The sequence below is a fragment of the Solea senegalensis genome, linkage group LG3 (genome assembly GCF_019176455.1).
Source record: "Solea senegalensis isolate Sse05_10M linkage group LG3, IFAPA_SoseM_1, whole genome shotgun sequence".
NCBI lineage: Eukaryota > Metazoa > Chordata > Actinopteri > Pleuronectiformes > Soleidae > Solea > Solea senegalensis.
Window position 1 is genome coordinate 13,392,075 of NC_058023.1, and position 26,585 is coordinate 13,418,659.

Here is a 26,585-nt window from a genome sequence, read left to right on the forward strand (position 1 = left end):
TGCAGTTACACGGAGTAGATCCAAAGATTCATTAGATAAAGGATTCACAACTCAGGGGACAAAGGAAGTGCTGATCTAACACTACACCTCATTCCCACATGTAACCTGATCCGCACCACTGATGCCAAAGGCAGCGCACCACACAAACAAAGGAGCTTAGCAACTGGGGGAGCAATAGCTGGTTAGTGCCAAACCATCCAGCCAAAAGGAAAAAAAAAAACTCATGTCCTCAACTTTCTCACCTTCACTCTTTATCTTATCTTATCAGAGATGAACCCTGCAGCAGCCATCACTGGCCTCTCTCTGGCAGATTGGATTGAGGTCTGTTGAGCACCTCCTTATATGGAGCTTCATTGGAACAAAGAGTCACAACAGGAGGGTATCAAACAGACACGAGTGAGGCCATGCACTGACAGCTGTTGATGTTGATAAAACTAAATGTGGTGGTAGAATGATAAAAATTAATTGTTGCGTCACATTATGTCAAACTTTTGAATCAAAACAAAACAAGTGTACTGGTCCTCACTTATCATATAAAACTTTAACGATAACATGGATATATTTCAATGAGAAAACATGTCTACGCAAAGTTGTTCCTCGACATAATTTCTCCAACACTACATAAACATGCCATTGGCACAGACGTTAAGAAAACCTTAGTCATCTATCCTTCCCTTGCCAGGTTCTTATCTTGACTCATGAGCTGGATACGTTGCACACATTCATTCAAACACAAACACACCAATGAGCCCTCCACACACTCAGAACAATGGAACATTCTTAGTTGTGTCGGACCTCATTCCTGAGACTTCCTGACGTCAGCTGTTGTGATATATGATCATTTCACAGTGTGTCCGGTGTGGAGCTGACTACACTCGCTGGATACGAGATGACTCACAGGCAAATGTGTCAACAGTTGTCTCCTGCAGGCATCTGCTTTTAATCACAGAATCAGGCTTTATTTATGTTGCTTTGAGACGGACTTGAAAAGAGCAAAAAGAGAGCATGCAGCCGCCAGGTAAAGTGAGACACCCAGATGTCATGAGGTAGTAAATAAGGTAAGGGTCAGGCCATGGGCTGACATGAGAAGATGTCTGCCGATTTGCAAAAAGCAAAGATCACCTCTTTATAAGGTTTTAGAGACACCGCTTTATTAGTTTCTCGTGAGTCACATACCTGCATTTCCATAGTGCTGAGTGGCCGACAACAGGCCTTTGAATCATTGACCATTTATGGCGTACTCACACACCAACATACACGCAGACCCCTATCAAAAACAGCCGTTCCTGCCTACCAGAACCCAGCTGAGTACCTCACAACTGGCGTACCAGTGCAGTTCCCTGGCAACGCCTGAGTGGAGCACAGCAGAGTGTGGAGCCCCGGGGCCAAAAGACATCAGATCCTATTAAAGCCACTTCTGCAGCAAGTCCCAGGGGATCAATGCACCTCTAATCAGAGGTCCTTGACTCCACAAGCTCTGGATGAGGTCATCACCCCATTGATGCTATATTATTGCACCTTGCAGGTTCTCCGGTGCCTCTCTAAGCTTAAAGAAAGAAGGGGTGATGGGTGTGTGCTCACAACACAGCTCAATAGCTCATGTGTTAAGGTGTTATCATGAAAGATAATTCTGATTTATCACAGTTTATATCTTATTTTAGTCAAGCTTGTTGAGCGCTGGTGAGACAGTGTGCCAATTCAATAAACATTTTGGAACAAAAGCATCAACTAACAGTCATTTTTTTCCTAATTAATCTATAAAGTACAGTTTGTGAATATGTGTTCATCATCAGCGTTATGTTGTACTCCCATTCACTGCTTTACCTGACCAGCAGCTCTCAATCCGAATTATTCACATTCTTAAATATAAAACTGAAAAACCTTCATGATAGGGAAAAAAAGCTAGAACCAGAGAATGACTCTCAAAATTGCTAGGGATAAAAGATTAAACAGTCATGACTGACAGACTCAGGTAGGGTAGCACCCTCTACTCAACAAGTAGAGGAGGTTAAAGTTGAACCAGGCAAGTTGATTTGGATGTTAACAATGGACAATTTGATGTAAATTGTACAGCTGGTCTTTGTTTTCATAATACGTTTGACAAATCTGAAGGTTTCCTATTTCAGCTTCTGTTTCTTTGTTTGTCATTATCATAATAGAGCTAAAACATCTGGTGTTGCAAAATAAGATACGGAATGTTGTTTGTTGTTGCTTTGTGACTTTATACATGCAAAATTTGACTTTGGTTCCGAAACATGGAGGCCGACCTTCCACCACACAGCTGTTTCACTTTCAAATGCCATGAAGCTCGAATTAACAGAGTCATAAGCTGAAAGCTGGAACGACACTCGACTGGAAACACCATTCAACACAGGCATTAAAATATTTAACATTTCCTCCAGCTGCAATTTGTCAGCCATTAGGATGAGGCAGCTTGATTTTATTAAATGACCTCGCAACTTATTCATGTGTCATTTCTATTCAGTTTGCGATCTGGGGTCATAAATTTGTTACACCGATTGCCTGAAATGCCTCATGTCTGCTGGCCTGTTTGTCTATCCGAGTTCATTTTTTGACCGTACGCTCTGGCTGAAATGAGGGACATGACCTTGGCCATGTGAGACGATTACTACGTGTTTCTTGCTCCCTGTGTGTGTGTGGGACTGTTTGACAGCCAAGTTAATAGATACAGGTCCTTTATGCCAGATGTTTCAGGCCACAGATCTAACCTTGAAGCAGTGAAATAGGGTTTAATGTTTTGTCAGAGTACGCAACAATGTGGCAAAATACCTGCATATGAAATCAAAAAAAGCTCAAAAGAAATCTCTTGTTGCCCACACACCAACACACACATTAGTTGCTTTTAAGTCTACTAACACACGCACACACATAGATCTCTGTGCGCTATGACCAAGCTAAAATCAAAGGCTATGCATAAACCTGACTGAGCTCTGGCCAAGCCGAGTTTCCTTGCATCAGTTAAGTGCCATGTTATTAAACAACAGTTTAACTGACACTCCTTTGCCATCCAAGTTGTCGTTGCTCCGTGTTGGCATCGCCCTCTGCCTTCTTCCTTCATCTTCCTTGTCAGAGAATGTGAGGAGTGAGAGACTGCAGGCCCAAGCGGTGTCAAACAACCATAAATGGATGACTCCGTTTGTCTGTTAATTACCTGGGGTCAATGGGTCAAGTTTCACATTTATGGTCAGAGTTCACAGGTTAGGCCCCAGTTATTGTGTGGGTCAGAGGTTAACTGTGAGGTTGAGCACACTCCAAACGTCACAATGGGGCAGCAGGGGTGAGTTTCTTTGTTTCCCCCCCCTCTCTCTCTTACTCCCACAAGTGCTTTTGAGCTACAAGTAAAGCTCAGTAAAGGTCTGTAAATGTTCCAACAGGTTAACCTTTAAAGGACATTTAAAACAAATGACCGAGGAAAAGGAAAAAAGTGCCCACTCTTTTTCCTTCTCTTGCTCTGTGAATATTCTTCCTCCTGTCCGTCATCATTGACTTAATGACACATGGACACTCATTCTCATTAACAGTTTCTGACCACAAAAAAAAGTCTAAAAATGTCACCAGGATGACATGTGGAAGACAAGCAGCCCATTCACAGACTGTCAACAACACAACAGTTGGACTCCTTGGCTGTCCATTCAGAGTTCATCAACATGTGTCACGCCTGTTTGTCCTCTTCTTCCTTTCCATCATCTGATAAGTCTGGAAGAATGGACTTAACATTCCACAGCATTCATTAGCACAAACTAATCAGCCAAGTCCATGTCAGCGCTCTTTGTTGCTGCTTCCCCAAGTGCACACCTTAAACTGTTTGGTTTTGAGGTTGGGTGGGCAAAAGTTACAACGAAAATAACTGATATGTTGTTTCTTTCGGGCAAGAAAACATTTCGAGTGTGTTCAAACTCACTGTTCTTTTCTTTGTAAGTGATAGCACTTGAAGACTTTATATTTGAGTTTGCCAACAAAAATGTTCATTATTATCAGTATATCTATATACTGTATGTGTCATTGTTTTGATAAATAAATGATCTGCTTGACTCCTCCTGCTGGAGGTAATGTTCAGAAGTTACCAGAGCAGTGTCTGCCATGGCCGATTTTGTGGCAAGAGTTTCTGTTGTTGCTTATGCGTTGTGGTGTCCACGGTGTAGTTTGATGCCCTTGGTTCAACAAAAACGTTGGCCACTGGGAGAACTGACTTGTCCATAAGCTTTGTTTGGACAGAGAACAGTTTGAGTATAAATACTTCAACATAATATGATTGGCTAGCACCTGTGCTGTAATACAGTCATTTAATTGGCTGATGGGTGCACTCTCGCTTGCATGGACAGTTGAGCTTTGCTCAACTTCTACTGCACGGAGCACAAACAACGTGAAGCCATAAATCTACAAAGAAGATCAGCAACATGTGCCATTACCCCATTCAAAGTTATTGAGCAGTGTTTCAGTTGAAGCCTCCTACGCAAACACGTGAGCCTGTTAAAGCAGCACTGTGTGAAAGGCCTATCAATGGTAACCCATTGAGGATTATCTACAAACTTAAGTTTTGAGTTTGGTCCCACATTTTCAAACTAATCTCGAGTCCGTTCCATCTTGTTGCTATTCTTCCTGGCCTGCTTTTTAGAGACTCTTCCCATGACCAAAAAAGGCTGTTGTGTTCAGAGATCTCGGGGGTCATACTTTTAACATATGAACCAATAATGGATGAGGAAGAGTGTCTGTTTGGACTAAAATGAAAGCGAGAGACACAGAGCAGGATGAAAAAGTGGGGAGGGGTAGGAAATAGTAAGGAGAAGAGACGCAAATTATAAACAGTACCAGGATGGGGGAGAGAAAAGGGGAGGAAATGGCAGGAGAGCAAGATAAAGGGCAGGACATAGGAAAGGAAAGGAGAGGGAAACAGAGTGGAAAGGAGATTAAGGTGGAAAGAGGGAGCAGGAGAGGAGAGGATTACTGCTGAAGGAGGCTAGAGAAAATAAAATTAGTCGAATTTGGAAATTACAGAGTGAAAGAAGAAGAGTAGAGCGCAATTGAAGTGTACAGAAAGGTGTAAAAAGAGACAGATATGTGTAAAATGGTAATGTGTGAGTAAGTATTGTTAGGTACAATTGACCAGACAAGCACATAAACACAGTATGACAAAGGACGACACTGTCTCAGCGCAAGCTCACACTTCCCTCACTCATTAATTACAAAGCAACTGACAACTGAGGCCTTTTAAGGAAAGCAGCACAATGCAAGGGCCGCCTTCCTGACTCCCAATCATTTTTGATTGTTGTTATGGCCCGAGAAATATCTATTTAAATCTTTAGTACAATTCTTAAAGATGGTCTTTTTTTCTTTTCTTCTCACATCAGTTTAGTCAGCTATGTTTGCCAGCCGCTCCTGACGCTAAGCCTTGTTGTTGTCTTTTCAAATACCTCTTGTCGCACAGCTGACAAATGGCCAAGATAAGATGACAATTCCCCTGGCGCTTTTATAAATAAACCCCAACCTATCAGATGGGTGGTTGGGGAGAGAGCCCAAAAAAGGGGCTTTGCATTGTCCGATCAGGGTTTATATGATTTTTAAGCTGTGAATGTAAGAATACCCCAATCTACAGTAAATCAACATGTCGCCGACCTTTAACAAGCTGTTAGATTCCTTGTATGTTTCCCCTTCTGACCCATCATAGCCACTTTACCTTCTAAACCCCCTCGATAACATTTCATGTCACAGAGCGTTAATTTATCTGCATGCCCTTTTCATAGATACGCGCACACTAACGGACCACACACACACACACACGCCCAACGCCAACGCACTACAGTCTGCCGTGGCCTCCCTCCGCTTTACAGTGTCTCTTCAGCAGTGGAGCCCCTCCACCACCACCTACGTCTCTTAATGGAAAAGGTCACACTGGCCACATGACCTGTTATTTGAAGAGGACCTGGTGGATGGATCCCCAAACCAGGCCAAGCACAGTCCAAATACACCCCAGGGAGACACGCCGCATTTGCTGAACCCTGCTTAAGTGGTGTTCTGTTTCTCTTTGGGCGCTCGTAAATATCCACTTACGCGTTTATGATCAGCCAAGAACTAGAATCAACAGATGTCTGACAAGCTTCAAACTCCTGCTGTGTGTTACTATGGACAGTGTTTTCAAGTTAAGACAAGGAAACAATAAAAGCATCGCTGTAATTACTTGCTTGTCGAAAATCAGGTGCAGTTTGACAGTAGAACTCCAGTGTTGGGGGAAGGCTGTGCAGGTCTCGACTTATAAAAACACAAGTTAGCTTGAAGTAAACTGACAGCTAGGAGGGATAAGGTCAAGCTCAGTCGGGTGACTTGGTTAGCCATGATGCATTCTTCTTACTCCCAACCTGTGCTGCATGTCCTCATACTCCACCATCATTCCTTTACTGTTCATGACCCCAAAACAAACTCTGCATAACAACAATGAAATCAGTTATTCCCCATGCCTATTAAACTACTTCTCTGTCTGCCTTTGTTTTGTCTGACCTTCAGTCCACTCAAATACTGCATATTCAATTCACAGTGGCATAAAAAAAACAAAAAAAAAACTCAGTAAATCCTTACATCTGAAAATCTGGAAGAAACAAATCATCACATGATAAATGACTTAACGGATTAATCAAATGACTTAAGATTGATTTAATCAAATTTGGTCTGCAACTAATGATTAATCTGCTAATGATGCTCTTGATTAATTGTGTGTTCTCTAAAATTAGCCTTAAGCCATGATGATGTATTTCACATGATTTGGCTTACAGCCGAGTTTGCGATGGAAAAAAAGACTTTTAGTATGACAAAATAAAATTTCGGATTATCAGATTTATCAACTAAATATTTTGGCGCTAAAAGAAGCAAATAAAATTGAGAAATGATTTAGGTGTGCTAGCTTTGTTCCCGCAATGCATGCAATCTGTCATAATGTGTTCCCCTCTTGATAACACAAACATGGCTGGAATTTGTCGCCTCACCTCAGCCTTTACGACTCACATCACATCACATCACAATCTCTACAGTTAACAATGGACAAAACATTGGATTCTTGTACTAATTCCTCTACTTGCAACTAAATCAAATAAACTCTCTTGGTCTTCTTTTTCCATACAAGGCCTGGAATCCACAGCTGGTCAAAGTATATCTTTGGCATCCACTATGTCAACTGCACAATGTCACCTCCACTGCATCAGTAGCCGCTGAGTGCCACAGTACGTGAAAGCATCCAGAACACCCGATAATAAAGCTTATCAAACTAGCTCAGGAGATTAGATGCTACCCGGGCTGAAACTTGCATACCTCTCCTGCAACAAGACCATGTTTGGTGAGCAGTGAACCACACAAGATAAACATTAAGCATCGTCGAGCTTTGGTGTACACTGATGATGGCGTGTGTGAGGTTGAGCAGTGAAGCAGGCATGAGAAGTCGAGCTTGCTACGGCGCTTTACTGGTGCGAATCAGTGATCCATTGCGTTACATACTTCACTGGGGATACTGCTGTTGTTCAGCATGTGAGAGTCATACCAGCAAGGCTGTTAAACTTTGGCTCTCATAAGATCATCCTTTATGGTTACATTTACTGTTGTTAAGCACAGAGCTGTTGGAGGTAGCAAGGGGAACTTTGTGGACATTCCAGCACAAGAGTGAAACTGTTAACAGCCTAAGATGCAAACACTGTCCAATTAGTCATTTTATCACCAATAAAGCAGTGAGTATTTACATATATTAAAGCTGCAGGAAGGACGTTTTTAATATAAATAATAAATATAAGTCTCTTACATTCAAATCACCATCAAATTAGTTCACAGAGTAGTGATTAAGCCTCCCTGCTCCCAACAGCAATATTGTGCTAGTAAAGTGAGATTTCCGTTAACAGGTTGGAGTTTGAGTGAAAACACCACAAAACATTTCAGAAGTGAATTCTACTGCTCAAAAAACCTGGTCTTGTTCGATGGGATTAACACTTCTTACCGGTTGCCACTGTAAATTGTAAGCGCTCCCTTTGTCGTGTTTGGTAGTATTGCTTGACAGAGCCCATTTTGCAGATTTCAAATAACGCTACATTGTTTCTGTTCATGAAAACCAAACGGAGGCGGAATAATAACGTCGTCATCGTCAAGAAAAAAAAAGAAATTCATACTCAGAAATCATCGCTCATAGCCAGAAATGAGCAGGATTATTATTTGTCTCGTGTTTTCTGTGTGAATTTCCACACTAGTCTGCAGAAGTGCATGTGTATGATTGCACCTATAAATGCCTGCTTGACTATGAGAGTGTTAATGTGAGTGTGTGTCTCTGCTCTGTCTCTGCTCCTCTGCATACAACGCAAACCATTATACCGAAAGATAAAGCGGTGCTGTCTCACCTCATATTAATTTACCTGAGTAAATTTAGGTTCCTGCCAGTGTGGATGGCTTCCAAACATTTCCATGACCATTAGATTGGCGTGTACATTACTCTCTCTGTTTCCAAGTCTGTCTTTCACGCAAAATCATGCAAATGTCGAGTCCTGCTGCTGGTGGACATGAAATCATCTTCTATTGAATTAATTTCACAAGAAATAAAAACTACACATTAACCAAAGGTTATTCTACTTTTGGACTACAGTGCTTGTTATGTTTAAGTAAATAAATGACTAGCTTGGTATTTGAAATGTTTGGACAAAGAGTCACTGTTTCCCAAAGCCTACAACGATGCCTTTAGTTTGTGTATTATGTCTGACAACTCATCCATAAAGTGAGAATGCCCAGTTCAGTGATAAGAAAAATATTTTTATAAAAGCACAAATATTCTCACATTGGAGGAGCAGAATTCACCAAATGTTGAGTGAAGAATAAATTACTCAAAACATCTTTTTAAAACAACTACATTTCCTGTGGACCTACTAATTGATTAATTGATTAATCATTTGAGCTAGATGCTATGTCCAGTGATTTATTAGCTGGTAAATGGGAATTAATCAGATAATTCTCTTTGGCAGAACCACAGAAATAATTACCAGGCAGCTAAAGAAACTATGTTGAGCCCTGTGGTGCTGAAACAATTTGATGACTAACAGATCAACAGAAAATATTCTCTAATCTAAAAAAAAAAAAAAAGGACATTTGTTTGAGATTTGGCCGATTTCTCATCTCCGATATTTAATATGATTTGATTATTCAGGGGTTCAGAGCTGCTGGTGGTTCAAAACCAAACCACTTTTGTCCCTTTGACCTCTCAAAACATGTGACGAGCCTATTAATCATCTTTTATAGACTGTGATAGTGTTCATCAATACACTGAATTGTGATAGGTTATTATGAAATGAGAATAGATTGAGTGGACTTTTGAACACTTATATTTCCGAGAGGCCAGTGCTTCTTCTGTGTGGTGTTAGAGTGACTGCTTGCACCCGTAGTAACCTCAGGAGTGGGCCAAATATGGTATTACATCAGACTGTGTATGTTTGGCTATTTGGTTACAAAATGATGAACAATAATCAGCTGAGCCTTTATCAAACTGCTCCAAGACAAATATCGGATATGTATACCTTTCTTACATCACTTGGCCACAGATGTGCCGAGCTCTGAAAATAACAAACCCTTTGCTTGGACAGACATGTTTCCATGCCGACAAAAATCACAGCATGCAAAGAGTCCCACGACAAACTTTTTCCTCCAAGAATGCGATACGATGGCTCAAGATTGTGTAATGTTTACAGTGGAGGCGAGGAAGAAACTGAGCCTTTATCTAACACATCATGATGGAATTTTCACCAGAAACTAAATGTGGGTTACCTCACCTATTTTTTATTTTTTTTGGACAAACAATAAGAGTGTTAAGATGTAATTGAGTTACATGCGTAGAGAGGCTCGACTGTAATGTAGTGCATCTGGGTTTAAAAGGCTTATTGCCAACATGTTGCAGCAGCAGTTGTTGAACTTCAATTGCTCCCTTAGCTTCAGTGAAAACTAATTTGCCCTGGCTCAGAATTCCCTTCACCACTGTATCTTAGTGTGGTGTGGAGTCTGACTTTATGGTACAGTGAGCCAGAGCTGGCAACACTTAGGCCTGTTGTCTAGTAAGTAATGTAGACTTGGTTTGAGACTTTCTCAGCAACAACATGCAAGTGATTTATCATTTGTCAGGTCCTTCCTTGATCCTCACTTTATACTGTACCTTGTTGTAAACTATTTAAGAAGTCTTTAATCTGGGTTTAAAGCGTGACGTGGTAGGGATACACTGATTTATTAGCTGATAGTCAAATTACTGACTGTTATCGGCCAATCAGACACCGCCGACACAAACAGCAACGTTTATCTGGGCCACGAGTACTAAAATCAAATTCAAAACAAACAAACAAAAAAAACTAAAAATGTTATTTTCATAAATCAAATATAGTATTCTTTATTTACGTGAAGGGTTGACAGAGTTCAAAAATAGTTCAGTAATTATTTTAGAAAGATTTAGAAATATATCTTTGTGTCCTAGACAAGAACTTGTAACCAGCCAATCAGTATTGGCCGGTTACAAAATTTGGATTTTTAACATTCGTGTTATAGAGTATTAATATTATTATTAAGTGTTATAGAGTTCAAACAAGATGAAGCACTACTTTGTTAATTTGAATGCAGTCGGGCTAATAGTGCAACAAAACAAATGTAATGTTTACAAGCTTTAGAATAATTAATTAAATAAGTTGGAAAACATTCTTTAGTGATTGAAGTATTATTATATTCATTATATGAATTTTTGGGGAGTGAATTGGTAATTATTCAAATATAGTGACAGAATGAGGATCTGAAAGACTTACTTTTTTTATAAGATGGTAGACAAAATAAATAAAAAATAAAAAATATTATAGGCTATAAATTAGGGCTCCAACTAATGCTTATTGTCATAAATCTGCTGTTTATTTTCTGAATTAATCAAAAAGTTGTTTGATCCAAAACATTCATCAGGTTTTTTTTTATTTCTTTGCTATATGGAGCATGTAAGACATTTAAGAGGTTTAAAAATCTTGTTTTAACTAAACGTGATTAATGGACTATCAAAATAGCTGGGAAAAAAACCTGTTGTAAATGTGAACGTCTCCACACAGTAGGGCAGCTAGGGCATGTAACTTTTTCGAGCTTATCTGTGCTATGGCAACCGAAAATGTTAAAGTAATATCAAAAAGACAACTAAACAAGTATATAAATGTGACAGTGACACCGCAGGAGACTTGCTGAGGGTCATGGTTGTACACATGAACATGAAACGAGCTTTCAGACAGACAGAGAGACAGACAGACAGACAGAGAGACAGCAGGTAGGTGTGGATACTCACCTCCTCTTCGTGGTTGGTGAATTCGCTCGGCTCGTTTTCTTTCTCGATTTTGTTGTTATTCATCCTGAAGCGGACTCTGTCACTTTCACTTGGACTGTCTTCTGTCTTCCTCTTGTTCTCCTGCCGTCTTCCGCGTCGTTCTTCTTCTTCTTCTTCGGCTTCTTCTCCAGGACCAGAGCCGTTAAAAGGAGGACACAACGGACTCCGACAGCGCGCGGACGCTGTCCCACTGACCCGAGCTTCCCTCACTACTTCGGCGACATCAATAATGACTCCAGATATTGTTTTTCATTAAAACAGAGGGAGAGTGGGCCGTGAGAGCTGTGTCTGAGCTGTGGGATATTCCTCAGCACTCCCTGGAAAAGCTTCACCGCGGGCTCTTGTTGCTGTTCCCCTAATGAAATCACGGTAAATGTGGACTGGACCGTGCCGCCGGCAAACTTCTTCCCTCTCCCCATCTCCGCATGAGGGAGGGAGGGGTGGAGGAGAGGAGGAGAGAGGGGAGGAGGGGCGGAGGGAGGGAGGGGTTTAGGGTGGGGTTAAGGGGTTGGATGCACCGTCTGCTGGGCTTCATCAAGGGCTGCAAGAAGATACAAGAAAATCAGTGCTGGTCACTTCGTGGAACAGCTGGACTCAGACCAGGTCAGGGCTGTTCCTAGGTTTCAAAGGGCCAGGTTCCCCTTATTACCTCCTTTCTGAAGAACAAGAAAAAGCCATATTATACATCATATAATTCCCCGATAAGGAATGAATTAGGGGAGTCACATGCAGCAGAAATATGTCTTCAAAAAGAGGTGCCCATGGGGTTGTATTCCATGTTGACTTTTTGCAACCTGTAATTAGGCACCTTTTGGGTAATACCAGCTGTCCGTCAAACTGGTGTCAACTCATATGCTTTGCTTTATGGGAATATCATTTACAAAATTAGACGGCTACTGAAGAACTCCTGAAACCAGTAGCTGAGACCATTAACTCCTCAGGAAATAGTTTACTGATGTTAGACATTAAGTGAGAGGAAAGGTCATTTCCCCATAGACTTGCATTCAAATCAATTTATTTTTGCAATTAGTGGAATCGCCCCCTGGTGGCTATTCAATATATTTTTTTACTTCCAGGTTGTGCTCAGCGAGCAAACTACAAGTTGACACCCACATGTTATATACAGTAAATGTTTATGTCTAGGTGTTAAGCAAACAAAACTTGGAAGCTGTTTGATTGCCACAGCCTCACTGAATTAAATAATGCATAAAAGTAAGAAAAATATTGAAACAAAGATAATGGATTACCAGTAGCACATTTCTCATGCCCCAGCTTTGCTTTTATAAACTATTCAGACACTTTGTCTCAAAGTCAACAAAACAATGGTAGCCTAAAGTTTATTTATTCATTTGTTTTGATGGCTTAAACATTTCTAAATGTATTAAAGCTATTTCTGCTTTAATGAGTCAAATAGGCGGCCGCTATAGTTGATTGTTCACTGTGAAGAACAGCCTCCACTTAGCCTTTAGCTTCGCGTTTTATACTGGAAACAGGAAACAGCTAAACATGATGATAACAGAACTCCAGGAAGTTAATCGCCTTGGCCAAGAAATAATCAAGCACATTAGTCTCCGGAAAAACCAACTGTAGTTTGCACACTTTTTGTGGATGTAAAACAATATTAGCTATTGAGCTTTAAATGTGCTAGTTGCTTGGTGGCTTTCAGGAAATGTTTTCTTTGTAAAGTTTTTGTATGTATGTTCTACATGACATCATATCACTTAAGTTTTGTTGTCATTATACCATACATGGTCATGCTAAGTAGAATAAATGAGCACTGACGGGTCTAATGCAGGTTGACACCAGTTTATTTATGTAATGCTTTTGCATGGTCCATAAGATCTCTGTGTTAGGCCTGCCTCATTAATCAATGTCATGTGAGCTTATCTCAACACCCGTCATTATCTGATGTCTTTTGAAAATTGTGTTTAAATTGCATTCATATGGGCCTTGTTTGACATAGTTCAATAATGCTGAATTATGTGTACCTCGATTACCAACAGGTTATACACAGGTTGTGATACATGCTGTGACATATTGTATTTAATTGGATAGTTAAATCACTTTTCTACAAGTTCATGTGTTTAACTATTAACCAGGCAGCACATACCATTCGTTTCCATCATAAATCTGGCAGTCACAAGATGTTACCCAACAAACCACGCACACTCAGAAGTATTTTCCTTCTCAACACCTTAAAATGTAGCACTCAGCATGTATATATGCCCAGAACAGGAGACACAGATAATTATCAACCAGGCTGTGTAATAAATATCACATGGTTGTTTCGCAACATCCCTGGCAAAAAGTGAGACTCAGGTGCAGAAACATTACCCGAGCCGGTGCGAGTAATCAAAACAAGATTTCTCAAAAATGTCCACGGTCATGCACAGATATGAACTCTGATATGTGCAAAAAAAAAACAAGTTGCTAACCAAAATAACAAACCACGAGGGCAGACCCAAGGCACACAACGATACAAAGGCAGCCTGGCAGAGAACAAAGAAACGCAGAGAACGCAGAAGGGGAGTATATGAGGAGCTTTAACTGGCAGGAAATAAGTGGGTGGAGAACAGGTGAGGATGAGGAAGCACAGGAGGACAGGACCTACACCGACACAGGAAGTAAGCACAACAAAATAAAACAGGACTCAGACACTGAAAAGGTGACTACTACTGATATTACATTTCAATCCTTCCAATGTCTTTTGTCGTTTTTCAGATTTGCAATGAGCAAAGTGGGGTGTGCGTGTAAAGACGTACTGGAGACGGCAGCTGACATTGCTCAAGATAGGAATTTGATAACAAGTTGCATTGATCCACTATGAGCTCACCTAAGACCGTAGGATTTATGACCTTTAAGTAGCGGAAACGGGCAGACCCTGGAGCTGTGTTACTGGTGTCTCAACAACAGCAGAGATGAGCAAACACTAAAAACTTTACGGGCACACCTTGTACTGTCTACAGAGCAGGATGCAAAACAGCCTCATAAGCAGCGATCAGGTGACAAGCCAGCCTTGAACACTCCCCGCCGTTTTGAAACGTTTATTTTGAGCAACGGCTTCACTTTTGTATTTGGCGATGAAACATTTCGGGAGCTGACAGCAGCTCAGCAGTGGGGACTTTGACTATATACAGTATTACATGACATTTATTGCAGGGGACAGACTTGCATTGTGTGACAGCCAGTGTAGGAAACAAAGTGAGTCATTTTTGCTGAACCCGCACCCCAGTAGCAACAAAAGAAGGAAAAACAGTCATTATGGATAGGTCTTTAAGATTTGTGCTCTTTTCCCTCCCTGATCGTGTCTATATGAATTACACTGCATCTGAAGAATGCACGTTCAGGAAGGGACATGGCATGGCATTTTTTTATGCTGATGAGAGGCAGTTCAGCATGAAGGGAGAGGGAGGAGGTACTTCGAAGCAGATAAAAATGGAAATGTTACCCTTGCTGCTCAACACCCCAGTATCAAAGCCTCCTGTTGGAGTCGAGGGAGCAAGGAGGGGGAGGAGAGGTGGGAAGGAGGAGGAGGAGAGGAGAGGAGAGGGGGAGATGTCCCAGCTGTGTTTGACAGGTCTCCGGGCTGAGCTGTGTGGTCTGATGCTCAGAGAGGGACACACACACACACACACACACACACACACACACTAGGGGTCCAAAACAGAGCAGCAAGGAGACAGTCTGGTCATGATGTCCCGGGTAACATGTCAGCAAGCTTTGACATGGTCCAGCCTCGCTTCAAGATAGCTCTATGTTATCTGGAGGCCTGTGAGTTTAAAATAAAATGAAGTAATGTTTATCAAACTGGTCGGAGAAGCTGCATTAGCTTTGGAGACAGAAGCATGCATGATATTTTTGTGCCTTTTTGCTGCGTTGCCGAGCGTTACACGAGAAGATTGAAACCAGTCATGCCAGGATTAATCGTCCCTGAAAGGCGAAAAACTTTAATTGAAGGGAAACATGAATCGCATAGCCTATATATTATGTAGAACATCTTATTTTGCAGTTCCTCAGTCTCTGCTCAGAGTTAATCTCTGTAGAAGTCAGCATGTTGAGAATGTACTTGACAACCATAGTTAAGAAGAAGTTACGACGATGAAACACAATTCAACTTTCTCTCATCATAAACTTAAATGCTCCGAAACAGATGTGTGGCAGGTCTGACCATCTATGTCTATCACTGTGACATAATCTGACCATGACTTCTTTAAAGGTTTTTTTAAAAAAAAACGACTGTTGTTTCATATTTTCCCCAATATGGTCTTGCAAGCTTTTTGTGCAAAAATGAATCAAATGAGTCATAAGTTTTTATGAACAGTAAAGGTTGTTGAAAGCACGCTTTAGTCACCTTTTGACGCAAACTATTTCAAATCTTTATGCTTCGCAAGCTAGTAAATAAGTAGCTACACATTGTCATAAAAAAAGAAACTGACTGAGTGCCAGAGATCTTTTATTTCATTGCAAGAACCACACACTAATGACTGAAAATTGAGACACACCCACACTGGGTGATCAATATCATCCTCTGGATCAGTGACTCATAGCTAAAAAGCCAGCTTGATATGAGCACAAACACATGAATCTGTCATGACACAATGCCAATGTATTGACCAGCGGTGGATCCCACCAGGACGACTCCTGTGGTTCCTGACTTGAACACTTGAGCAGCGAAAAAACGCGGATAAACGAGCCAGAGCGACGTCGCAACCCATTCAGAGGTCACCTGTGAAAAGTGGGCCTGCGTGTAGACCTGAGAGCAGCCCTGTGTTCGGCAGAGCAACACACTTCACCCCTTTGAGTGATGTGGGGTAAGTGGCTCTTTAGGCTCCGAGCCAAGCCATTCCATTCCTTTGACTTACTGATACGCACCATTCCTCCCTCATGCACTGTGCCCTTTGATCTTCTTCTAAGATCACTAATGAGCAATTTGTGGTCAGATTGACCTGCTCTAATTGGCCTTAAGAGGCTTGGTACTTTCTTTTGGTCGGCCGGGTCTTTTACAATGCTTCTTTCGCAAACGGAGGTTGTTTTTTTGGTTGTTTTTTTTTTAACGCAGCCACTTTGGCTGGTTCTGGGTTGGGGTTTTTTTTGGAAGTTTTTGTAATCGCTGAAGTTCTTTCCATCTTTTCAAATAGTGTCAGTACAGTCTCCAGATTTTGTGCTGTCATAATTGTGATTTTCACCAAAGAACCCGCCTCCATTTTAACCAGACTTTGATTCAGACTTGCTTACAGCCACTCAAGCAGCTCTTTAGACTGTGTGTGTGTGTGTGTGTGTGAAAAGTGAAGTCTTGGAAGTAGGATCAAAGTAGCAGTTAGCCACAAGGGGGCTACTCCATTTATTGCAAGCAGAAACCTGTTTGAATGGGGAAATTAACCTAATTCTGACTTGATTTTGTTTGAACAAAATTGACAATAAGTCTTATATATATAATTTGACACTGTGTCCAGTAGGAGCATGGTGGTAGGTGTAAATTTCCGGTTTCAAAAAATGACTACGTCCATATGGTTTTGACCAAATTCCAACTCAGTTATTCAATCAAGAAACGTTGTGTAACTTTGTGTAGCTGTTGTATAACTATCATGTAAGAGGCACAAAACACACTGTGTGCAGTTGAGTTTTTACGCTTTTTCAGGCTGAGACTGAGAATGTTTTAGGCACAATACTGTGAAGAAAAAGTCATAATGAGTTCCTGTTGTTCATTATGTTTCCTTTGTTGGACAAACTTGATGAAAGAGAATGCAAGTGCTCTTGTGGTAAAGTAGGTTGCATTGTTGAGTAGTGACATAGAACATTGGACGGGGTCTCGCTGAACAGCTGGGTAAAAAAAAAGAAAAAGTGGTAAGACACGAAAGGGATGCCTGCTCTGAAAGAAAGAAATAAAGTTACCTTTCCCCTCTGTCATACATGGGGAAGAAATACAGGAACACATGAAAGAGACAAGCCTGTGTCAGTAGAATGTAGGATATGCCTTTGTGGTTCAATGGGCAGAGGAAGGGCTGTCAAGAGCAGAGGCCACTCTAAGTGTGTCTACTTGGCTTGAATTCCCAAATGTTGACACAAGTCTACATAATGGACTATAACGTTCCCTTTGAGTGAGCCTAAAATGCCTTAAAGCAGGTCAAAGGGAAGTACGTTAAGTTGTAACTTCTCCTTTGTTGTGCAGCAGGACCAATAAAAGGTTAAACTAAAACCCAGCTCCTGGCTGAGGTCGTCGTCTTTCCCCTCGCTTTTAATCTTTATTGAACAAAAAATAAAAACAAGGTTTATAAGCTGTCGGCGGTGCAGTTTGAGCTGAGCTGCAGAACTCTGTATCCTGACATCTACTCGCTGTGAAATAAAGTCACATGTCTTCTCATACATTATCGCCAAATCATTGTGGTTAACGTTTATGTTGATGGTTTTTGAATGGCAAAAATCACTGTTAACCATTGTCATCATCCTAATCTATATCATCATCCTAATTTTTTAAGTAACCTAACTCTAGACATTTTGTTCTATTACTATTTTATTACCATGTCTTAAACCTTTTTTTAAATTTGTATTATTATTATTGTTCTTTCTAATGTATTATGTCTTTTAAATTGTGTATTCATTTGTGAAGCACTTTGCAACATTGAAGTGTTATATATATACACAATATTACACAGATTTACAAGTGGGATTCAGCCTGTGGAGAATAAAGGAGCAATTTTCAAAGGAATGGACCTGAGAGTCACTGGAATATAATATCTGTCTCGAGCGGCAGATGGACGAACCAGACTTCACTGATATCCACAAACCTGTGCTGATGACTAAAAAGTCGTGGCATCCAGTTGTTCTGGGTCCCTGTTGTGTTGGAATTAATTATTTCTGTGGGATTGCAATGGAACTCACTGCAACCTATAGGTCACATTTCACTTTTCAAAGGTGGACTGGATCTGAAAAAGGTCAGCTGTCACAAAGACTTTATCCTCGAAAACCAACTGGTGGCCTGTTTGAACACGACTGACTGCAGTGGACGACAACAACACTGGAGGACAAAGACTGAAACAGTCAACCCATCTTTTTGCGCAAGCGACCTCCTCAGTGCCCAGCACTGAATGCCAAACTAAAATCTCAGGCTTCTCTCTTTATTTTATGATAAGACATTATTGACTCTTTGGAGAACTGTGTGTATTGTAGCTGAGGCCAAACCCTGATTTGAGATAATCCTGTTAAAAAGTAAACACCACTGTGACGTGAACAAATGAGTGGAAGCAGGATAATTCAGTTTCCCAACAGTACAGTAAGGGAGAGGTATAAATAACTCCTTCCAAATATAGATCACCATTTGAACTTCCTCTCAAATTCCTGCCATGGGTTGCTATCATCACGGCCATTTTGCCTCTGTAAAACCCCTCTGCAGATTAACAAGCCACATAAGCCCCCCCCCACACACACACACACACACACACATTTGTGCAACTGTGCACAGCATCTGTCTTCCTCGTCATATTAAAGTAAACTGACGCTTTGGCAACACCCCAAAATATAAATGACGGTGGTGATGGTGGTGGAAAAAAAAAAAGCAAGGGAGGTGAGAACAGAAAGGAGCCTAGACGTGGCCCCGGCTGCACTCCACTGCTGAAATAATTAGCCCCTGGTTGATGTGGACTCCTCGTGGGACTCTGCCATGACATGTTCAAATGAGTATTGGCAGTGTGCGACACCAGCTGTGGGCCTCCTACAGGGAGCTGCTGCACTGTGCAGTACCTTCCCCGTCGACTGCAACACAAACCCTTTGAAGTCTGAAGTACAGGAGCAACGGCCTGAGCCTGTTTTAAGACTTCAGCTGAAACAACAGTGAAATGTGACATCAGACCTCTTTCAAGTCAGGTGATTCAGGTCATGATAGGCTACTGACTGTCTACTCTACTCTTAAATCCATCCACACCCAACTCCTGTGCGCCTGTAGCACAGATGGGAGCACCACCCAAGGGGCTTTAACACGAGGAGGAGGGCACTGGGCATAATTCAGACCCATCCTGCAGGATAAATGCAACCACACCCATCTCAATTACAACAAACCATGCACTGTGGAAATCCCACTGTACCCTGGCACCAATTTGGCAACACCCGGTGGGAGGGCGCAGGACTGGCAACCCACTGAATCCAAGATAGGGACTAAATCGCCCAGAGGAATCTTTTTAGGAATCACTTCTGCTCAGTAACTGCACTTTTTAAATGGTAATTCCTGGTAGTCACCAGTCAGTGCTTCTGTTGTTGATTGCAACTGTGTTTTCAGCCCACAGATGGGAATCAGTGATTTATTTTTTTTTAAACCATAAAAAACATAAATAATGTATTATGAATAAATAGAATTTGAAAATTTGCACATTCGGTCGGGCTTGCACAATTCATCCCAAAAATAATAAAAATTGCAAAAAAGGAAATGTGTGGCAAAAGAGCACTGTGATGATATTCTGCAGTGCTGCAGGAATCCACTGGGCCAAAAACCTCTCCCCTCAGGTGAGAAAAGAACATTTTGTTGGTTGACAGAGGCTGAAAAATGTCATGATTTTAATACATATGTTTGTGAGAATGACAGTTGAAGCAAATATTATTATTATGAATCATACCGCAGTTGCAATATCTGTCATAATAATCACTTTAGGATTTTTGACCATTGTGTGTAGCTCTAAAATTTGTTATCACTTAACTAAGACAAAGCCTTCAGAGCAAATCTGCACAAACTGTTGCTCAATACTGCCTCCCTGTGGGCACAACATGTAGAAAAATATAAAGCCACACCACCAGCTAGAATGCAGTCTTTATTAGAATATTGTATTGCAATATTATAAGTGAAACAATTATAAATGACTATAATTATTTAACATAATTGATCATCTAGGTCGTATTTGGAAAAGTCACATTATCCATTATGTCTGACAGTAAAAGTGCAAAACAGTAGTAGTGACTGTATGTCACAGAAAAATGGTGTTTCTCGTGTACAAGAAGAAATGCAGTGTGTGATGTTAATGTTTGATAATGCAAGTTACCTATTGTTTGTTGTGTGTGGGTGTTAAGGATGCGTACAGACACTTTGGGTCACAGGAGGTTTCATCCCTCGGTATTAGCTTCTGATCGGTGTGCCGCTTCCCTTCACCGTCTTCTTCAGGTGGTGGTAGTTGGGCAGAATCTTCATGAGGAAGTCGAGCTGCAGAGTCTGAGGCTTCAAAAAAAACAAACAAAAAAAACAAACATCCTTGGTTTAGTTACGTGAATACCAACGATATGGCACAATCAAGCGTCAGTGGAGAACTGACCTGCGGCTTCTCACTCTGCACACGCCTGATGCAGTTTGAACCATACACCACTGTGTTCTCTGGCACCACCTCGCACGTGTTGACCTGGCAACACGCGCCAATTATGCAGCCACTGGTCAGAATCACATTTCTCCCGAGATCAGCTGGGATTTAACATTAGAAAAGTGAACAGAGCCCTGATACATATAAAAAAATAAACAATATCAACAATTACTGGTTGCCATTAGTCTCTGGAAAAATGTTCTATAACATCAACTCCATCGTCCATATTTGCGCATACATTGATAGAGGCAGTCGAAGACTTCTGTACTTACCCTTGGACTCAATCACATTGTTGTCTCCAATTTTCAGAGCTTGTGAAACTGTGGCAGAATCATTAAGGATTTAAATCTACTGATGAGGGATTTAACATTTATAATCTTGACTTGCAGACTGGTGTCTCATTAACACCAGAGTTCCAAGGTTGATTTTAGGAGTACTGAAGAAGACGTCACTGACCTGACCCTGCAATACTTACATACAATATTTGATTATAAAAAAATAGTCTTAATAGAGAACACTAGTGGACAGTTTTTACAGACTCTTTCCTTTTTTTTGCCAGCATTTGTCTGTCTGTGAGCAGCGTAACTTAAAACATTTAGGTTAAGATATCAGTATGTTCTGGTTCCCCTGGATACAGAAGTGTATCGACAGTGAAGGAGAGTGAGGGGTCATTGCACAGGTTTGCGTCTCTACGCGCTTCCTCTTGTTTATGAATTTAATGTTTTGCTCAGTGGGAATAGGAAAAAGGATACCACATCCAACTTCAAACACATTGTTGGTCCCGATCACCATGGCCTTTGGCTCAACTCCCTCTGTGTCGGGCATTATGTTCTCTGGATAACTACAGACAAAACACATGAGATATGTGTCAGATCGAAATGAAAAAAAAGAGTTTGAAATTAGAATGTGAACAGCAACCATAGCCAGTTCATGCTTAACCCTAACCTTAACCTAACTGCAATTCAAACCTTAGCCCTAAACTTTACCCATTCCTCAGAAATGAGATACTGCCTCATTAGGACCAGGTTTTGGTCTCCATGAGGACTACTGATTCTGACAAGGTCAGTGTTTATGCCAGACAAGGTCCTAAAGAGGTAACAAATACACACACACCAATGACTTGCCTGTTAATAATAAGAGCCTGCTCCTCTATTAGATTCCCCTCTCCAATGACAATAGGCCCAGCCTCTGCTATGATCCTTGCTTTCGGGTGGACAACTGTCCTTGCACCTGTAGACATAGAGATGCTGATGATACAGACAATGCTTGCTTTATATTAATGTTACAACCTAATGCTTATCCAATCCCATTGTATTGATAAAACACATTTTCAAACCACAGGGTGAACCAATAAGTGCATTCGATACAAATGAATTAATAAGAGGGCTAAAAGACATTTAAGCATTTAAAGGAAATAATAAAAATAATAACACATTAGAAACAACTCTCTCTGGGTTAAAAGACAACGAAAATAAATGTGTTTCTTGTAATAGTACATTAGATACATTCTCACCTATGGTCACATCTCCTCTTATTTCGCTTTCAACACACACAACGGCCCCAGCTGCAATTTTAATGCTGCAAGAATAAACAGAAATAAACAGAAAGTCTGTAAACATTAAACACATGATATATAAATATATCCTGGTCCACCATCTTTATGCTGCAGTAGTACCTGGCCTATAAATAACACATTGTTGTCGTGTTTTTCATTAAAAGACAAAACCGAATTATTTTTCTTGCTCACAGCATGCGTTATTACATAAACTATACAAATGAACGTCGTACCTTTTCTGTGCCATTATTTGCTTGCTGGCGTCTGACATCCTTGCGATGTTGCGATGAGGAATCGATTGGTCGACAATTGACTAGTGAGCCTAGTTCAGAGTTGATGTTCATGTTTGATTGCGCTTGTCTGGAAACATCAGCTTGGAACTTTGCTGCCCTCTGCTGGATTTAAACGGCATGCTCACCAAACGTTAAAGTATTTTAAAATGTATACAAATTGCAGTTTTTTTTATCCTCCTTTCCTTCACACTGATAGCTTTAACCAATAAAAGTTTTTCTTTTCTAATATTTAAGCATTTTGTCATGTAACGTATCTAAAAAGACATGTATAGAAATTACGTGTATAATGTATAATTATCTTACCCACGTTATTAGCTATTCTGACTCTTTTATTCTTCTCTTTAATTGTTTTTAAAGAAAGTGTGATGTGTTGTATTTTTGAGTTTATATTGATTTCTTTCTAATGTTTGTGTTTTAATTTATTTATTAGATATACCTTCATGTATGAAACGTTATTAATACAAAAAATGGCCTTGTTTATAAATAAATAGCAAATAACCCAATTAGCATTGAGTCAGTTCAGAGATTGTACACTATTGACAAAGGTTTGCTCTCACTGCAGTATCACAGTAAATCCTGCAGGGTTCAACAGTCACCAAAGAATAGTAGTCGACTCACTTATAGGTCAAGTCAGTTACATTTACGGAGGGAATACTGCAGGAAATCATGTTCCTCTATGGACCAGAGTTTCTTAATAAAAAATAGTTAATAATGGTGGCTACTGCTGCAGCTGCATCAATCTTGAATGAAACAGTAATTGAACTGGTGTATTATCTGTGGAGTGGAATTTGAACATCTTGCCAAGTCATCTACAATCTAGTAGGATGAAAAGGGAAATTACATTAAACAATGTCCCTTGTTTTCAGAATAAACCAGAGGCTGAATTTGACAGCAAATGAAAGTCAAGAATGTACATAAGATCACAATTCTGCTCATTACATAAATATGGTCCATCCAAGGTTTAATCTAGACTATGTATTTTAGATTACACTGCTGATTACAGTGTGAAACAATTCACATAATATGAAGTAGGAAGTACTTTGCTGCCACACTGGACTTGTTGATAATAATAAGACATTTCTCTGTGAGATGAATAAAGTATCTATCTATCTATCTATCTACATTTCACATCACTTCAGTCGAGTAAACATGAAAAATAAAAGCGACACAATAACAAAAGAAAGATTCAAATACATACATAATTTAAGAAAAAATGTGCAAAATAAACAAATAGTAGTAATTGAAATAAAAAAATATTCTCGAAGGCTTTGTTTCAAGACATACAAAAGTATTGTTTACTTTCACTTGCTCTTTTACATTTCCTGTGGTTAATTACCAGAATGAGTTGCTTTTTGACTTTTATTTTGTGAATTAATCCTCTACCGGAAGTACAGCGTGTCATTCCGTCTGACTTGACAGCGGTGAGTTTTGAAGCGGAGCGACTGGTTTCAGCGTAAAGTGAGGAGCGGACGGAAGCACATGCGCTTCTCTGTCCGTCACTTATGTTCAAAATAGGAGATTTATCGTATTCTCTTATAGTAGAACAAAAACTTAAACAATACAATTAAGTGAAGTGTAGATGCAGCTTATGTTTTTTTCTTCCCCTAAATGGCAGTGAAGAAGAGATTGGTGGGAATCTCCCTGTTTTTTAGCTTGTTTGAACTTGGTGTAAATATGGAACTGGGACAAATGAGAGCGTGACATGGAGCAGTCGACCACCCTCGACATAGAGTCGCTGAAGGTAAGTTTATAACATTTATTTAATTTTTTTTAAAAGGGAAAAATGTGACATGAATCATAATGGTGAGGTTTATTATCTGTGTGGAGAACAAGTGAACATTAGGAACATTAACATTGGAAATGGATGTGTTTCATTTCTCTATAATTTATTGTTTTATTTATATGCCTTAAAAAAGGGAGAGGGAAAAAAAAAATCCAGTTTCCATCTGCAACAGGTGCGTCAGCCGCTTCATTAAAGAAAATCTCAGCTAATGAAAGATGAATGGAAAGTGTCTGCTCACTCTTTCAGTCTTGCAGCGGTTGCATTTTTTCCTCTGCAGGCAGGAACATCATGATTAATAACCAGTGACCTGCGCTCAAACACATCAGGAGTTCTCCGCCTGGAGTTCACTATCTCCCTTCTGCACTGTAGCTCATATTGTATGCATGTATCCCCCCCGAACACACACACACACACACACCTCCCACCCACCATCCACTACCATCCTCTCCAAGAATCACAGTAATGTGACAGCCTATGAATATTCTGCCTGCGTGGTATTTCATTATCATTCTAGTCTAGCATGGGGGGTGAGGGATGAGGGGATGGAGTAGTGGTGGTGGGGGCATTAACCTCTGGGTACAGTATGTGCATCTCGTCACTGTGCTGCAGTCAGTGTGTGCAAAAGAGCTGCTGGCTTTCAGAAAATCCACACAGAAGAGCCTCTGTTCGGCTGTACACTCAAGTCTACACGCAAGACTCGGCATTGACTTCCATATATTTAGACAAAGAACCAAAACCTCATTCCTCATCCTCGCCTTAACCTATAACCACAAGTCAAATCTTAAACCTATCTTCAACTGGATCCTCAGGAGTGAGGCTCTGCCTCATTAGGACCAGGCTGGTTGGTCTCCATCAGTGTTTGTACCAGTAAAGGTCCTTAAGAGGTAACAGAGACAAGTATACACACACACACACACACACACACAGACGCATACACATGTTAGAACTCTTCACTGATTCCCAGTCATTTAGAAAAATATAACCTCATCTCTAACCTTCACCATAAACAGTTCATGCCGAACACTGACCTTAATCTAACCACAAATTACATCAATCAATCAAACTCTATGTGTGTAGCATTTGTCATGCACAATAAACACACTGTGCTACACATAAGAACATCACCCCTTACACACACACACACACACACACACACACACTCTCTCACATCTTTCCAAACACATTCATTGACACATACAAAGGTCATCATAGATCACCAAGGAATAAGAAACACACAAAGACGGGAGCAAAGGTAACATTCAGCCAGGACTCAGCAGTTAACATCTTAGATTTAACCGAAACCAGACCCACAGATGAGGATTACTGCTCCTGACAAGGGCAGTGTCTATACCAGAAAAGGTCATGAAGAGGTAACACACACACACACACACATACATACACACACACGCGCAGGTTCACACAGCTATCCTTTAAGGACCCTGCACTGCTTCCCATTCATTTGGACAGCCTAAACAAAGCTTCATCTCTCACTCAGCCTTAACCAGTAAATGCCTAACCCTAAGCGTAACTATCTTCTCATAAAAGAGGTTCTGCCTCATCAGAAACCAGGTTTTTGGTCTCCCCGAGGACGACTGGACCAAACAAGGTCAGTGTTTATGTCAGAAAGGTTCTTAAGAGTCAACAAATGCAAGCGTACACACACACACAGACACACACACAGACACACAGACAGTTGGGAAATCAGTGCTGCTCCACTCACTCTGAGCTGATTCAGCACATAACATAGGCAATTTGCAGGCATGGTCACTTTCAGCTAATTCCTCATGTTAAATGTCAGTTGTGACTCTTTTTTTTTTTTTTTGATTTAATGAAAACGACTGTAAAGTTTGACAATGTTCCCGAATCACAGAAGGGACACGCTCTTCGTTTAGAATTCCTTCTAGCAGTGTTTCTGTGAATAATGCTGTCTGTGTTCAGCCACACTTCCCCTGTGCATTTCACCAATGAATGCAAATGACACCTATGGGGAGAAGCTGTCCAAAATGGCCCCACGTTGACTCTCTGAAGGATTTTCTAGGGATTAGCAAGGAAAAGTTAGAGGAGTGTGGGGCAGAGAAGTGTGTGTGTGTGTCAGTTTACATCAGCGGTTTGTTAACTCTCTCCCCCAGTGCTGCAAGAGCCATCGTCAACACCAGAGAAAGAGCTGTGAAACTTCTGAAACTTCACAAAAAACACCTCTCAACTTTAAACGTCCAGTGTGTAAAATCTACGACAATTATTTTAATTTTGGCAAATA

General features: G+C 40.6%; 3 protein-coding genes across 8 annotated transcripts in view; 1 reads left to right on the forward strand and 2 right to left on the reverse strand.

The window, feature by feature from the left end:
- Window positions 1–11,814, reverse strand: part of LOC122766842 (RNA-binding protein with multiple splicing-like) — a 36,747-nt gene extending 24,933 nt beyond the window's left edge. For 3 of the 5 annotated variants that reach the window (XR_006360115.1, XR_006360116.1, XR_006360114.1), the window contains exon 1: window positions 11,327–11,813. Coding sequence is in view for 2 of the 5 variants with exons in the window: in XM_044022043.1 (XP_043877978.1) it covers window positions 11,327–11,389 (63 nt within the window). In the remaining 3 variants the exon portion in view is untranslated. Of the gene's footprint in view, window positions 1–11,326 lie in introns of all 5 variants that reach the window. The other 2 variants (XM_044022043.1, XM_044022042.1) reach the window with 1 other exon arrangement.
- Window positions 11,815–20,147: 8,333 nt separating this feature from the next.
- On the reverse strand, window positions 20,148–23,660 carry dctn6 (dynactin subunit 6). The gene is made up of 7 exons (XM_044022041.1): window positions 22,486–23,660; window positions 22,211–22,275; window positions 21,822–21,927; window positions 21,450–21,538; window positions 20,970–21,017; window positions 20,656–20,798; window positions 20,148–20,561 (listed from the first exon to the last, which is right to left on the reverse strand). Exons 1-7 carry the CDS (start codon window positions 22,521–22,523, stop codon window positions 20,463–20,465), a joined length of 588 nt encoding a protein of 195 aa, XP_043877976.1. The 5' UTR covers window positions 22,524–23,660; the 3' UTR covers window positions 20,148–20,462.
- A 350-nt stretch (window positions 23,661–24,010) lies between these two features.
- LOC122766840 (zeta-sarcoglycan-like) overlaps window positions 24,011–26,585 on the forward strand; it is a 40,161-nt gene continuing 37,586 nt past the window's right edge. For both annotated transcript variants that reach the window (XM_044022039.1, XM_044022040.1), the window contains exon 1: window positions 24,011–24,286. In XM_044022039.1, the coding sequence (XP_043877974.1) occupies window positions 24,248–24,286 (39 nt within the window). In that variant the 5' untranslated portion in view covers window positions 24,011–24,247. The remainder of the gene's footprint in view (window positions 24,287–26,585) is intronic.

Coding starts and splice junctions, on each gene's coding strand:
- dctn6 (XM_044022041.1), bottom strand. CDS start 22,523: ATGTCAGACGCCAGCAAGCAAATAATGGCACAGAAAAG. Junction 21,018..21,449: donor TGTGTTTGAAGTTGGATGTG/GTATCCTTTTTC, acceptor ATTCTGCCACAG/TTTCACAAGCTCTGAAAATT. Junction 20,799..20,969: donor CAATGTGATTGAGTCCAAGG/GTAAGTACAGAA, acceptor GTTAAATCCCAG/CTGATCTCGGGAGAAATGTG.